Source organism: Mustela nivalis (assembly GCF_964662115.1).
Source record: "Mustela nivalis genome assembly, chromosome: 15".
Classification (NCBI taxonomy): domain Eukaryota; kingdom Metazoa; phylum Chordata; class Mammalia; order Carnivora; family Mustelidae; genus Mustela; species Mustela nivalis.
This window is the reverse complement of record NC_139034.1, coordinates 23335241-23351073: the sequence shown is the minus strand read 5'-3', so window position 1 is coordinate 23351073 and position 15833 is coordinate 23335241. Positions and strand designations below refer to the sequence as shown.

The 15833-nt window shown below is 42.5% G+C and overlaps 1 protein-coding gene across 3 annotated transcripts in view; it reads right to left on the bottom strand.

Moving 5' to 3' along the window:
• The window catches only part of FREM2 (FRAS1 related extracellular matrix 2), a 187453-nt gene that overhangs the window by 23612 nt on the left and 148008 nt on the right, over positions 1 to 15833 (bottom strand). Inside the window, exons 19-24 of one of the 3 annotated variants that reach the window (XM_082700379.1) lie at positions 14479 to 14606; positions 14241 to 14375; positions 13349 to 13475; positions 12089 to 12276; positions 11733 to 11879; positions 61 to 126 (exon numbers count right to left, since the gene is read on the bottom strand). In XM_082700379.1, the coding sequence (XP_082556505.1) occupies positions 88 to 126; positions 11733 to 11879; positions 12089 to 12276; positions 13349 to 13475; positions 14241 to 14375; positions 14479 to 14606 (764 nt within the window). In that variant the 3' untranslated portion in view covers positions 61 to 87. Of the gene's footprint in view, positions 1 to 60; positions 127 to 9028; positions 10244 to 11732; positions 11880 to 12088; positions 12277 to 13348; positions 13476 to 14240; positions 14376 to 14478; positions 14607 to 15833 lie in introns of those variants that run through there. The other 2 variants (XM_082700378.1, XM_082700380.1) reach the window with 2 other exon arrangements.

Sequence of the window (15833 nt, the reverse complement as noted above, 5' to 3'; positions counted from 1 at the left end):
ATTTTATTTATTTATTTGAGAGAGCGAGAACATACATGAGTGGGAGGGGAAGGGCAGAGGCAGAGGCAGAAGCTGACTTCCTGCTGATCAGAGAGCTCGACAGGAGGCGGGCTGGATCCCAGGACCCTAAAATCATGACCTGAGCCTAAGGCAGAGGCTTAACCCACTGAGTCACCCAGGTGCCCTGTGCAGATGGCGGTTTGAAAGTTCTCTGGGAGATTCAAATTACTCCATCCCTCCCGCATTGTCTCCTTAATTCTTCAGCTTGCCATAGGTCATTTATTGTATGGTTACTAAGGGCTGGCTAAAGAGACCTCCAAAGGGAACTGTTTTGGGGGTAAATGGCATAGAAGAATCAAGGAAGGTCACGGCTCTCCTGGAATGTGACTGCCAAAGACAGTATTCAAAACACAGTCGCCCCCCCACCCCCTTCCTTAGGGTGAAGTTTGTTTTTCTTTGGGGGGAGGGGAGCTGGAGGGGAGTCAAGGCCCACGGAGGAGGAAAACAGCAAACAACCTCTTAGAGAGAAGGAAGAATCCGATCTCTTTAGACACAGGCCTGGATCATAGTAATCCCCAAGCACAGATGACCCGAGGGTGTTTTTTCTGCTTTTCCAGACTGTGGGTCCACAGTCCTCAGCTGCCCCAAGCTTTCCTTGCCCTCCAGATGCTGGGCCAATACAAAGAGATCGAACACACTGGTCCCTGGGTGTGTTTGGCTGTGCCTGACCTCGGAACAGGGATCCCTGGAGAGGCGATCTCTTTCCAGAGTCTTAAACGGGAAATGGTAGGGGAGAGGCAACATCCCCCTTTGTTCTTGCCGTAATCCCTGCCCTCCCCTCCCCACAGGCCTTCCAGCCTCTCCCTCTCTCTTAACCTGCTTTTCCCACGACCCTTGGTACTAGAATAGGTAGGTTTTTACCAGACCTTTCTCTTCCTGTCAGGACTTCTCTTACACAAAACTTGACCCTGGTTTTCAAAGTCTTTGTTCTTACTTCTCTGATTTGGGGTATAATTAAATATCCTGGCTCTTCTTCTGTTTACTTTAACTCTGCCTCTAAGATTCAAAACTGGCTAGCCAATTCCCACAGATTTGTGGGATTCATAGGCAAACCGAACAATCCAGAGACCCTATCCCAACTGCCCTCTTTATCTGCTCCCACTCTGTGGGCTATTTTCCATCTGCCCAATCCCCCAAAGGCCAGGTACCAGACACCTAGGGACAGCCCTATGCCCTCAACCCCACTGAAATTACTCAAGTTGGCTAATCCTCAACCTGTTTATCCCTCCTTGGCTGTTTCTGCCCATGGAAACTACAAGAAAGGCTCTCACCCACACTTTCTCTTGTTCCCTCTGCCCCATGACATGTCGCATCCCTGTGTGTGGCCCTTTTTGTGGAACGTACCAGCTCCCATTGGAATCTGTGAGTATACTAAGCTTTCTTTTCAATGGCAATTGTTCTTGATCCTTTGGCCTTGTCATATCGGCATTATAATAAAACTTACATTTAAAAAATACCAAGTCATGAGCCTGGGATTCTTGTCTCCATAGAGAAAGTACTTCTCTCTAATTCAGCTACTCAGAGCAGAAACCTGTTGTTTTTCAAGGAATGATTGATTGATTAGAGAGAGAATGAGGAGTAGGGCAGAGGGAGAGGGGGAGAGAGGGTCTCCAGCGGACTCTGTATGGAGCGTGGAGCCGGACACGGGGCGGAGCTGGACACAGGGCTCGATCTCACTATCCTGAGACCAGGACCTGAGCTGAAACCAAGAGTCGATGCTCAACCGACTGAGCCACCCAGGCAGCTCAGGGCAGACATCTGTTTTGATGTGTATAAAGTGTCTCTGAAAATAATACACTGACCTATAATATAGGTCATATCCACAGAAAATCATATGTCTGTAAATTGCCAACAAAACTTCTTTGATTTGGGCCACTGCCTTTGAGACCTTCTCTGATCACACTTGAGTATCACCAGTGCCTCTTGATTTAGTGGTCTCTTTAGAATTCAAGCCAAGTGGTGGCGAGGTGTGCAGGCAGATGGGGCTTCTGTCCTCATCAAAAGGGGCAGAAATGTGTCTGGCCACAACCACTGTATGTTGTCACGCAGCCTATGTGTTTCGAACTCATTGTCTTCTGAATAGTTTCAACTCCGAGGAAATCCTAGGAAAATATTTGTACCTCTTTTTGCATACGCCCTTCTCCAAATGTTCTCCCCCTGTTGAGTACCCTGTATCCTCTCTGACCTGCCTCATCGTCCTTTGGATATAATCTTACTCTGCCTGACCGCCTTCTCTACCACCTTTAACCACTTTGCAATTAGTCACATTTAAATTTCCAGGATGAGATCTTAGCATCTTGAAATGCTTTGCAGTCTGTAGGGAGCAGGAGTTTCAAAAATTGCTATCGCTCTTCCTCTGCAGCAGTGTCCTGGCATGGCTGCTGGGTGGGGGCCTGGGATTGGGGATCAGTACTGTGTGGGTTCAGAATGGCCCAACTCTGCTTCTGATCATCTCCCTGCCCCCAGTCAGGTCTACCTTCCCTCATTCTGGTTTGGGGACTTTCCCCTTAAATTGGGTGCCTGGGGTGATTGTGACTTTATGGCAGGGAGATCTTATCTCCTAGTTAATACCCAGGTGTGGCTGTATCAGGAATCTTCCCTTCCTCCGTCCCCTTCCCTAACTTCCTGAAAGCCAGGTTTTCTTCCTAGCGGCCTTGGAAATTTCCTAGCACACAGGCTCTTTTCTTATCTTCTCTAGTGAAGATGGATTGAGCCTCTCATTTCTGTAGCTGATGACAGCTCTTCTGCTATAACATGGCCATTTCCTCCCCCAGTCCCCCACTCTAACTTCTCTTGTGTATTTGGCCCTTTTCTTGGGATTATCCGTCAACAGCTCTAAGAGGCTGTCCTTGCCTTTCCTTCTGGTATTAAACAGTGGTGGCCACCTATTAAAAATCTGACTATATAATAAATCAAATGATTACTGATTTGAGTGAAATTTACATAAAGGCGACTGGTCTACCTTGTCAGGGCAGCTCCCCAGCAATGGATTCATCCGTTATTAGTTGATTCATCCTCATTAGTGCAGCTGGGCAGGGTTTCATACCTGTAGTAGGATCTAGACACCCTGCTCTTGGGACAGAATTACTCGCCTAAGTATGTGGTTACCTTTTTTTTTTTTTTTTTTTTTTTAGATTTTATTTTTATTTATTCGATAGAGAGAGATCACAAGTAGGCAGAGAGGCAGGCAGAGAGAGAGGAGGAAGCAGGCTCCCCGCTGAGCAGAGAGCCCGATGCGGGACTCCATCCCAGGACCCTAAGATCATGACCTGAGCCGAAGGCAGCGGCTTAACCCACTGAGCCACCCAGGCGCCCCGTATGTGGTTTCCTTTAAGCATACATTGCCACTGACAGGCCTCTGGCTGTGTCAGCACCTGCTACACCTGGTGAGTAAACGCTAAGATTCTGTGGGTTGATCCTGGTAAGGAGCCGAAATACTTTGCCACAAGCATCAGAGAAGTGCTGGGAGCACAGGTCCCATTCTGGAAGCCTGCAGGAGCATAGGCTTCAGACCTGGAACGAGAGTTAACGGACACTCATTGCAGACTACACGAATTCTTGGATTTCAGTGCAAATGAAGTTGAAGAATGAACCGCAATAACTTGACCATGTTAACAGATTTATATTTATATGGGCTTTATTTATATTAAACATGTGAAATATTTTGAAGGAAAACAGTGGTAGTTATGCAACACAAGTGGCAGCAGGAATTATTTTAGACGTGGATAGAAGACTGAATGGCTCCAAATTATTGGCATAGTTGGTTTCCCAGGGATAAGCTTCAATATCCAGCAAACATGAAGTACCCCAGTAAATAAACAATAACAACAAAAACTAGACCCTGCTTGTTTTTGAAGAATTCCCATGGGAAAATCACAAAGGCCATTAAGCTTTGCAAATAATTCCATTACACACAGATATGTCACTCAGTGGCTACATAAATATAAATTTACTGAGTTTTTGGAGGACTTTGGGGGAAGGAAGTAGGCACTTAATACAATTATCAAACACACAACTCCTTGTCCAGGCTGAAGTTTTCTTTCAGAGACAAATGGGCTTTAAAAATACCTTGCCAAAAACTTGAATTCCTGAAACCACAGAAAGAGACTCAGCTTTGTACTTCTTTTTGTAATGTGCTTAATTTGGGCCCTTACAGAAATTATCTTTTATTCTTACCAGTAATTGCTTTTCTATATTTTAAGTGGTTTGTATTACAATGCTCTTTATTATTAATGTTAGTTCTTAAAAACTTGCATTTCTCTCTTTTCTTTCTTATTTTCTAAGGCACAATACTGACAATTCTTATGTGAAGGGATAATCTAAACATTGGAAAAATAAATATCTGTAGTAGTGATTCACTTAGAGTATTCAAGGAATCATGCAATCTGGGTAGGCAACATCTGGCTAATAGTGAAAGGAACATTCTACATTTAATAATTACAATTTGAAACACTTCAAAGCTGTTAACATTTTAACAGTTTTTTTGTTTTGCCATTTATTTCATTGCAAAGTATTCAATCATGCAAAACAACTTCATATATGTGATCTCTGGCCTTTTACTTTTGCTCAATTAAACCCTTAAAGGGATTTGTGTGTGTGTGTCTTAAATGTCAGTGTTGAACCTTCACTGAGAGAAAAATCAAAGCACAGATTGTCATTACATTATTCAGTATGATGCTTTTGATCTTTTGAAGGGAGTTCTTTCCATCAGCCAAAAGCCTTAACATTTTATAAAGAAGGGACACTGCACAAATGCTGGGCTCACTTACTAGCTTTCAGATGAAAGAGAATGTTAATTTCGTAGTGAAAATGGCAATGGTTTCCAAACTAAAAGGGAAGCGTTACTGGAGGAATGATAGACAAATATCAGAGGATAGTCTGTGCCAGAAAGGAACCCAGGAAGGAAGAAAGGAAGGGAGAGGAGGGAAGGAAGGAAAGTAGATGTCATTGCTACAGCAGCATTGTGGTTTCTTCTTCTGGTTGTTGCTCTTAAGTAAAACACAATACTGAAAAAAAAAAAAAATACACAGAGATACCAGCAAAAGCTAACAAATGTACTTGAAAGAGAGGGAAGAGGGCAAAACTGTTTAAAGGCCGCCAACTCAATATTCTGATTGGTTTTCCTGGTACAATTAAATTTGAGAGAGGCTCACATTAGTGTAGTTTGTTGTATCAACTTTAGTTCAAGAGAGAACCAGCTTTCTTTTATCTAAGAAGTTTCTGTATAATCCTCCTGGTGAAAACTGTAGGAAAATGCTGCACACTTCTATTTTAGAATCTCTTATTAAAAGCAAAATAACTACCCAAATCTTGATCTTCCATTTTTAACACCAAAGGAGAAATAGACAGTGAGGGAAACTTTGAACCTATGGATGGTATTTTCTGAAAATTCTTGGTATTAACCACGGAACACTGGAATCAAGTTGAAGAAAAATCTTAAGGAAACATAGTAACCTTGAAACTAATGTCCAAGAAAATCCCACAATAGTATGTTAACACAAATGACCATTCTGTTGACCTTTTTGAAAATCTCCATATGGACCATTTCAGTTAAGACTATATTTAGGATCGTCATTTTCTAGAAATGAGATCTTTGGTTGTTTGTATACGCACATGTGTCTGTATGTGCTTGTCAGATACTAGTCGTACTTCTACTGCTGTGCCAAATTATACATTTCTAAGCCATGGCCTTAGGACTGATTGAACACCTAAGCTCTATTCACCATTTGCCCTGCAGTTAGTAAAGACACCTGTCTTCTCCCTTTTGTTATTGCCCTCCTGGCTAGAAGAAATGAAAGAGTTTCAAAGAATCAGAGCTCCCTTGCTTTTAAATGAATACAACTATGTAAACTTCGAATTTGTAAAATATTTGCATCTTTAGAGATTATTTTTTCTTTTTCTTTTAAAGGACTAAACTAGTTTTTAAATCAAAACTAAATAGGTATTTTCAAAATAGCAGCAGTAATCAAATTTCCAACCTTAAAAATTTAAATGTCATTACATTTTCCTGTTATTGCTTCTTTATTGTTTCTCAAGCTAGGACTATTTTACCCTTTAGCGCGGATTTATATGAGAGGCTCTATGATTTTCTGCAGATCCATTTCTATTGTTAAAGTTGACCTTGGAGCTGGTAACCTGGAAAAGACTAAGAGGTGTGATGACCTGATAAAGAAGTTGTTGGCCGCTGATAGAACTACATCTTTTGTACTTGGTCCTTCATGTCACCAATGCTGTGCAGTAGAATGGCGGAGGAATTCTAGTTGACCGCCATTTATACTGTTCAAATACTGTTCAGATGCTTGTGGGAGGGTGCACTTCAGGAGGTGTTGGGGCATTAATGGATGAGAACAAGAGTTTAGGTGCTATATCTCATCCTTGGAATAAAGTGGGCCTGTCTTCCATTAAGAGGAAAAGACTAAGCCAGACTACCCACATCCCTGCAATGTGCCCTTTCTGTGTAGATTTGTAAAGGGCAATTCCATTAAATTATTGATCTGAAATATTTTACCTTAGATCTGTGGTCACAATGACCCATAATGTGGGATTCTTTTAGAGGAAAAAGAGTGGACTCCACTGTCAGTGCTCTGGAGAGTTTTAAGTTGTGGTTCACAGACACTGCCACCCCTGGTCATAATTCCATGCTGTCTTCACAGGCAAGTACTTGTTCCCACAGTCTAACTGAATTGTTCTTGGTCCAGGGCAGAACCCAATGCAAATGCTCATCCCTCTGGTCTAAAGGAGGAGCTACATTTGGTTAGAACCTGCTGGAGACCAGGGAGGGCATCTTGGTTTCTGTGTAATCTCTCAAAGTGGTGAGTCCTAGGTGAGCATTTAGTAAATGTTAACTGAGGGAATGAAGTGGGATAAATAAAACCATCATTAAAACCATAATTATGTATTGTAATGCTTTGTGGTTCATATGCGGGGAGAGCCGCTAAGGCTTCATATATATTTTTGTGCTTTGGGTTTTGTGATACAATTTCAATTATATAGTTTTAATTAGGGTCAGAAGCTACTGGGTATCTAAGGAGTTATTAAAGCTTATATCCTATTGTCTATGGGAAGTTATTTTATGAAATTGTGCTGATAATACCAGCATAATTGTCTAAAAACAAAATATTGGGGGAAAGGGTCTGTTTTATTGAATAATAAAACATTTTCGCTGATCTTTTTTTTCCACTAAAAAGAGTTTCTTAAGATTAATGTATATAAAATCACACATTAAGTAAACAGATAAAAGGAAGATGATGCTGAAATCCAAGCACTCTACACTTAAGAAAGCTATATCTGCCTTTTTCCCATAGACTCTATTTTCAAGGGAAAGTTAGAGGAGAGAAAGGGAGAGAGAGAGAGAGGGAATGGGCAGAGAGGAAGAAACTTATCTTTGTTAGGAAAGGATAGACATGTTCTGTGTTTTATAAGCCCTCCAATTCATATATGGCAGTCTCATTAGTAAAACACATTGCAGAGTGAAATTTGATATAAAACCAGTGTGGCCCAAAGGCTCCAAACAGGCTTGTCGTAATGAGGCTTCACTATATTACTATATTACTATGTTACTATATTCAGTGACAGAGATGCTCAAGACTGTGCAAGAGTCAGGCTCTGAAGCATCTAAACCACTGAAGGAACATAAAGCAACGGCAAGTACTTGTTCCCACAGTCTAACTGAATTGAACCCAGTGCTAAGTCATGAAAAGTCCACACGCTCACTGAAGCGGCTTAACTCATGCTCATTCCTAGACAAGTTACGAGGTAGCTAAAGAAGTAGCAAAGCATCTGCCAGAAGGCAAAGCAGAAGAAAAGGGGATTATGATGAAAGCATTCATGTTTGCTTGACAAATGAACTCCCGGGCTATACAGTACTTAATATAAGTCCTTTGGGGGGCCCTTGAGTTATAGGGGTGATATCCGTAAATTCCCCAATGGAAGGAGACTCCAGTCTACCATATTCTTTGAAAGACTTTGAGTGTGAAATGCAGAGCTGCCCAAAAGGAGAGAGGCGAGCATTAGACGCTTTTCACCTCTCTCTCAGCACCAACGTAGATTCCTTTTTTCAATAAAGAGATGGCTGGTGCCTATGGACACCAGATGAGGTCCATTCCGCTAGGACGTCCAGTGTGGCCAGACTATGGACAAAAGTGAAAAGATTCCAGGCAACATGTGAGGGCTAGTTAGTCCTTAAGTACAGTTCTTTTTCTCCTGACCCTGTTTTTGCTTGAAATACATTCACTAGCTTTTGAGAGATTGGTCACTGGACTACTGACATTTTCCTTCCCTTTCCAATTGAAATTTCTGACATTTGGTGAGAGTCTATTTTTTCAGAAGGGTGATGGGAACCTTGCCAAGCAACTCACTTAAGTTTCCTGGTTTTTAGCACTGTGAGCAGTGCCACATGGTATGTTTTCAGATACTGAGAGGGACCTCGCTGTGTCAGCTCACTGAACTGGATATGACAAAGAATGCTGCTCTCCTCCTGGATCAAAGAAGGTTGTGCCTCCACGGCCATCTCTGGAATGACAGGGGCAGAGGTCCCCATTTTTGGCCCAGAGGCTGATTAGAAGGTTAATGAAATGTCCTATGGCCAATTTAAGTTCTGGACATTGTTGTGTGATTATGCTCCTCTGAGGGTTAACCTCATATATCATCTGTCAGAATGTTCTTTATTTCCGTGATGTAGAAGAGGCACTTTGGTTAAACACATTATATTAATAAATACCACTTTCTCCTTCCAGCACCTGTAATGATACTTCTCATAATTTTGGGTTCAATACTGCAAACATCTAGGCTCAGTTCTTAAAGAACATTGTCTTATAAATGTGAATCTAACTCTATAGCATTTCTTCTTCATCATCAAAACGCCACCAACCCTCTCATTTCCCACAAATGTTGAGCACCCATGAGATATACTATCATGCAAAAATTCGACTATTTCTCACTATATAACAGGAAAGTCTTCGACAATCTCTTCCAGACTTAACGTATTCTTTGGTTTAATTTAAAGTTAAATAAGCAAGTAAAACAGGGAGGCTCTGATGAGGATGAAAAACAATTCAAATCCAACCTAGTGACTTCCTTCCCTCTATATTTCCTTCCGTTCCCTCCCATGTAGTAGGAAAGGTGAATGACGGGTTGAGCCACCCCTGGTCATAATTCCATGCTGTCTCCACCTATTCGAAAACTTGTCATTGTAAACAGTGTATTTATCATTTGTGCAGACTATCCATGAAAGCCTTTCTAGGAATAAACTGTTATACAATGAATAAACAATGTGATAATTGCACCTTCAAGATTCATGCTCATATAGCAACAGGAGACTCCTCTTCAACTTCTGAGAGAGTCTGCAGCACCTTGGAATAGATTTGTCTCCACTGTTTAGAGAAAAATGCCTAAAATGAGAAGTCCATTCCTGGCAGTCCATGGCTATGTATACCCACCAATACATTGTTGCTGACTCTGGAGTCAGAGGAAAGGTGTGGTTTGTGGTCTGCATTTGTTCTCTGATGCATGAAAAAGTAGACAGAATTCAAATCCAATTTCATTAGTACAGTCAGGTCCTCTGAGAAGCTTCATAAAAGAAGTCCCCAATTCCCTGGCACTGACAGAAGCATTTGGGTTTCCACTGTCTTTCTAAGGCACTGGAGGCCAAGGCTGAATCCAGTGACACTCTTCAAACCTCGGAGCTGTCTCCCTGGTGGTTCTGCGGGGCCATCATGGGCTTGCTACTGCCTGAGCATTTCAGGGCGCCCTTCCTCCTGGCGCCCTTCCTCCTCCTGCACATCATCACTGTGATGGCAGCGAGGCAGAGGGTGAGGAACCCCATCGCGATGCTGCCAACGACTGTGACCAGGCTGACATCAGAGCTGGGCCGGTTGAGCTCACGAGGGAGGACGCCATCAGAAGGAACTTGCCCCTGGGGGACCTGCTTCCTGCTGGTGCGGTCCAGGGCGATGTGCTGGATGTTGGTTCCCCGGTTGTTGTCAGCACCTATGTCCCACGCCAGCGGGGGTGGGCTCCTGATCTCCCTCTTCTTCCGGCCCTGGCTCGTGGCCTCTGGCTTCCCTGGACCCACTATGGAGTGGTGCTGGTACTCGGTACTTCTTTTGCCGATGCCTCGATTGGCGTTGTCTTTTGATCTTACAGTGTAGATCGTGTGTATGTACCATTCCCGACCCAGGGCAACCTAGGAAATGCAACTCTATTTGTTAGAAAATTAAATACCACACCAACCTAATTCATGACTCCTGCAAGAGAAATTAATGGCAGAGACAATCACTGAGAATTTACTCTAGACTGCAGAATTAATACACTAAACATTTTTTTGTGGGTAGTACATGCAAGGCTTTGTGTAAAGGACTCTAAAATATTTTGTGTGACTCTCAAAGGAGTGTGTGCCAGTAAATCTTTAGCAATCTGTGACTTGCTGCCATAGAATGTCGGAGCTGTCACATGGTTTTAACTTACTCATCTGAAAAATGGGTAAGGAAGGATCCACCAGTGCCGAAACGTGCCAATGTTACTCAGCCAGTTAGTGGCAGAGGCAAGACTAGAACCCAGACCTTCTGACTCTCAGGACTCTCTTCCAGTAAGTCTGGCTGCATATTTACATAGGAGACCATAGAAAAGGTCCGTTTTTCTGCTTTTCTAGGGCTTGTGAAAAGAAGGAATTTCTGATGGCTCTCTGAACCCTTCAGGATTTAAAAGGCATTTAATGCTTTGAGAATTAACAGTGAAAACCATTTAAAAAAATTATTCCGAGTAACAAATATGCTTCTTTAAGATTCTTTAGAATGAAGACAGATACTGTGTCTGAAGCCCCTCTGGTGTGGACAATTTTCAGGAAATTTCCTAAAAGGTGTACTTGCCCCTCCAAGGATTCTCCGTGGAAACACAACTCTGAATTTGTCTCATTTGTCTGCCCAGTGTTAGGGTCGCCTGTGTCTTTTTACCATCCATCGCTAGGCTAGGATATTGTTTCTTGGTTTATAAAGTCTTTGAGAATGGAGATTTATGAGCTGTGCACACTTCTTTTCTGAAGCCAAGATCACTCTAATAAAGATAGTCATGAAAAGTCAACAGGAAGGAAGTTTTGAATAAGAAAAGCAGAGTTTCCGGGGCACCTGGATGGCTCAGTGGGTTAGGCCTCTGCGTTCAGCTCAGGTCATGATCTCAGGGTCCTGGGATCGAGCCCCGCATCGGGCTCTCTGCTCAGCGGGGAGCCTGTTCCATCCCCCTCCCCCACCTGCCTCTCTGCCTATCTGTGATCTCTTTCTCTCTGTCAAATAAATGAATAAAATCTTAAAAAATAAAAGAAAGAAAGAAAGAAAGAAAGAAAGAAAGAAAGAAAGAAAGAAAGAAAGAAAAGAAAATAAATCAGAGTTTCCAAACATCAGACTTAGATTTCTATTCCGGGCTGAATAAGGGTCTTCATTACTCATAGCCTTAAAATAAGGTGAATACACTAATAAAAATAATACCTAGGGTTTACAGAATGCTTACCAGGTGCGCACTATGGTCCTGTGTGGCTTACCTGCATTACCTTATACAATGTTATGATTACTTATGCAGTATTCCTATCATTGCCCTTTCGTAGAAGACACCTGGATCATCCCAATATTAAATAATTTGCATGTGCTCACAGAGCTGGTGTAAGTGGCTTATTACTGGCCCACCTGAAAGAGTGGTGTTGAGTCGACTTTAAAGCCATCGGATCCAGGCTGATTCACTAAGAGAATAGCTTCAGGGTCATCGGCTGCTAGCTTGGCATTAAACAGGACATTTCCAAAACTGGTGGCTTGTGTCTCTGGCTGAGCTTTGTCCTTTAAGCAATAAAGAAAATGAGGAGTGCTGTAGATAATGCCAACTTCTGCAAGTATAGAATGGTTTCTTTAGGTTTGAGCAAGTACAGATGACCATACAATGTCACCATTGTGTTTCATTTAAAAAGATGTTATTGTTTTTAAATACCAGATGAAAACATTGAACTTTGAACATCTACCTAGTTCACTGTTTGGGCTAAAGCACTTACCACAATTTTAAATCTATATAAGAGTGAAGGAGAGTCTGCTAAGCAGCCGTATTCTGCATTCGTGGGACTGTATTTGGGAACATAGCCGTCAGCTCCAGTGCACAGAAACACCTTCTCAATGCTGCAGTAAAAGGAGTCACCCAGATTCTGGACAGGATCTACCATGACACGCCCGTAAATGATGTCCCCTGAAACAGATACGTGGAAGTGTCATTTCTGTTACATGGTAAGTCCTGTCCACATGACTCTGCAAACCATTGGTGACAATAACGCTTCCTAGAGAGTACTTCCTTCTTTTTCTAATCTGCCATCAAATACTGGAAGACTTTCAGGATGTCGCCCACTCCCAGGCCTCAGGTGAGACCACTCTGGGGACAGACCAAAAGTGACTGCAGATTTACTGACTGTCCATGCTCAGTCAGTAGTGGGAATAACCTCAACGCTTGGTCTAAAATTTAATATTCATAATTCCACTGTGGTTTAAAGTCCACTTCATATAGATAAATTACTTGGCAGGATACAGACTAATAAAGTATATAGAAAAGAAAATATTGAGGGCGCCTGGGTGGCTCAGTGGGTTAAGCCATTGCCTTCGGCTCAGGTCATGATCTCAGGGTCCTGGGATCGAGTCTCGCATCGGGCTCTCTGCTCAGCAGGGAGCCTGCTTCCCTCTCTCTCTCTCTGCCTGCCTCTCTGCCTACTTGTGATCTCTCTCTATCAAATAAATAAATAAAATCTTAAAAAAAAAAAGAAAAGAAAATATTGATAAAAAGCTGAGTTGGCTTTATGTGATTTTGAAGGAGAGTTTGTGGAAATTCCCTCGCGGTCAGTCATCTGTTTCGCAACTACTACTGAACTCCCACCATGCGTGTTAGGCATTCTGCTAAGTGCCAGGAACAAGCCACTGAGCAGCACAGATATGACCCTCACCAGGAGGCACCGACAGTCTCAAGTAGCTGCAGTATTTGAGTCTATGCACCTGGAAAGAAGATTCACGAAAAGAAAATCTAGATTGTTTCCAAAAGTCACTTAGGCAAAGGAAATAGAGATTAACTTCCCCAGAAGAAAAACCATCTAGTAGCATATATCCAATTCCAGTGGCCCTAGCCATTCCTGTCAAAGTGGTAAAGACCCAGTAATATTCTCAAGAGTACACCAGCACTGATCATTTCCCTTCTTAAACATGATCCCAATAAAGCAAAGCACAACAGATGCGGCGGCGAGCAGACAGAGCGGCTGTCTCATCTGTGAAACGGGTACCTTCTGCAAAGGCAACATCACTCTCTTGCCCAAATCCCATGGATCCATCAGACAGCCAGAGGCTCTTCTTGGAGAGGAGGTACATCTGGGTGTTCAAGCTGAACTCAGCTGCCACTGGATCGCTGACCTAAAACCAAGTGTGAAAGCTCTGTTATGGGTTGCCGATTGCCCTGGCGGTGCACAAATGCCTTATTCACAGACACACACATGGGCTGTACGTGCACATGTAGATGACGGAAGACTGCACCGCAGTTTTCACATCCGACCAAACTAACACAGGGGATTGTAACGCTGGCTCTGCCCTTCATGAGAAGGCGATACTGGTGAGGTGAAATGTTTTGACTGGGACGAAACAGCATTCCTTGAGCTCTTTTCCATTGTTTTCACAGGGTATATATGGGACTTGTACTTCTCATGCTCAGTGCAGGGCCAACACTTAGTATTGTCCTTGGACAAAAGTGTCGTCATATTTCTTTTACTATATAATGGCAGTTAGGTACTTGGAGATGTCGTGAACTACAGGATATTTGTTTTCCTTCAAGATCAAGAACGAGGCAAAGACATACAGAAGAACTCTGGGGAAAACCCTCAACTCTCCAAGGCAGCAAACTCCAGGAGGAGAAAAGATCACATAAGAAGAAAAATAACCTTTGTGTACTCTTCAACTCTGGATTTTATACCCTGAACCAACGACAGATGAAGGGCAGTTCTTTCCTCCTTCCTTCTTCTCTTGCTTCCTTCCTGTCTGACTCCTTTATTCTCAGCAAGCAAAAATTAGTAAGTCATGGTGTGAATTTATGTATTTATTTATCTATTTACTGATACACGTAAACCACGATCTTCATGAAGTGGGATTGGAGAAGTCACGGGAAAGCAACTGCAAGAGACGCACCTGTTGGAACCGAATGTCAAGGTCAAAGGTGACAGGCTCTCGGGGGTTGCAGGTGACTGGCAGGCGGTACTCTTGATGCGATGGAGTGGTGCAAGGCAGCAGTTTCACTGTGTAAGTCCCTGAATAGTCACGTACCTTTAAGGAGAAGGGAGGACATTTAGGTTTTCCCTTTAAGAATCTGAGGTGTCACCCAAAGCAGCAGAAAAGGAAAGTTCAGTTAAGAGCCTGAGTCACTTACCGCAAAGTCAGACATAAAGCTCCACTGCTGCACAGGCTGGTTATAGGTCGGTTCACTCCTGATGAGGCGCAGGGAGAAGGTCAGGCCTGGATGATCAGCTGACATGATCATTGAGCTCGTGAAGGATGCTAGAAAAGTGCCAGTAAGAATAATGGTAGAGTGGCTGTAAGAGTGCACAAAAGCTTAGGGTTTTCAAAGCACCCGATCGCACATTGCTTGCTTTTATTCTTAATACTAAGCCTTCAAAGCCCCAGTGTTGGTATAATTAGCTTCATTCCCCCCCTTGGAGAATGTGAGCTGAGGCCGATTATAGTGACTCTCCCAAGATCACACAGTTAGGATGTGTGCCTTCTGAGTCCTAATTCAGTGCTTTTCCCACTCTATGATTCTGTGAAAAGATAATTGTGCAGAAATGCTCAAATAGTCCAGGGCAACTTTCCAGGGAAGGCACAGCAGTGCAGTAACAGCTGATGTGAATGCATTTATTGTGCACCGAAGCCGAGATCAACTTTAGTCTCTTAGCATCCGCACAGCAGGGCAAACCCAACTTACAAGCGGAACCTAATTTTAATTAGATTGCCTGCAATTGTGTCTAAACAAAGACTCAGTTTATTAGAAAGGTAGACATGTGGAAGGGATCTGTAAAGACCCAGAAATCCTTATTTTCCAGAACTGTCAGTTACAATAAAGCCAAATGATTCTTTTTGGGTCCGTATGTCTTGTAGCTCAGCCTCATAAATATACAGTGAGCCCCCTTTCTCTTCTGAATTTTGGCCCCATTCTTTCCTTGTTTTGAGCTCAAACCCAGAAAATGGAAGGCTGGAGAAGACATGGATTGAACTATGTTCCCTGTCCAATCTGACAATAGTTGGCAAATGGGCAAAATATGCAACACCAATTTAGTGATATGGAGAGTCAAATAAAAAAAAAAATTTCTAATGGGATGTCCTTTATATTTAAAAAAAAAAAGCTTGGGCATTGGACTTCAGTGCCTGCTTCCTTATTGGTATTTAAAGCACAGCGTTCGCAGTTAGTAAAATGACAGTAAATCTTTATTAAAGGTAATTAGTTAACATGTCTGAAATATAAGTATCATAGTACAATGTTACTTCCAGCTCTATTATAAAGGTTTCTCACGGTATCCAGAAAACGGCTGTGAACAGAGGAGTCCTTGCTAAACAAATGACTTCAAATTCAACTTTATATGCAACAGAATTGAGAAAAGAAGGGGGCTGTGGTTGCTATGCTCTTTATCTAAGGAAAACTCCACTTAAAATGAACTCAGTAGAGTTTTCGTTTAAATTTACTATCATTTTGTATTTTCTTTAAAAGGCTATGTTGATAACGATGAATTT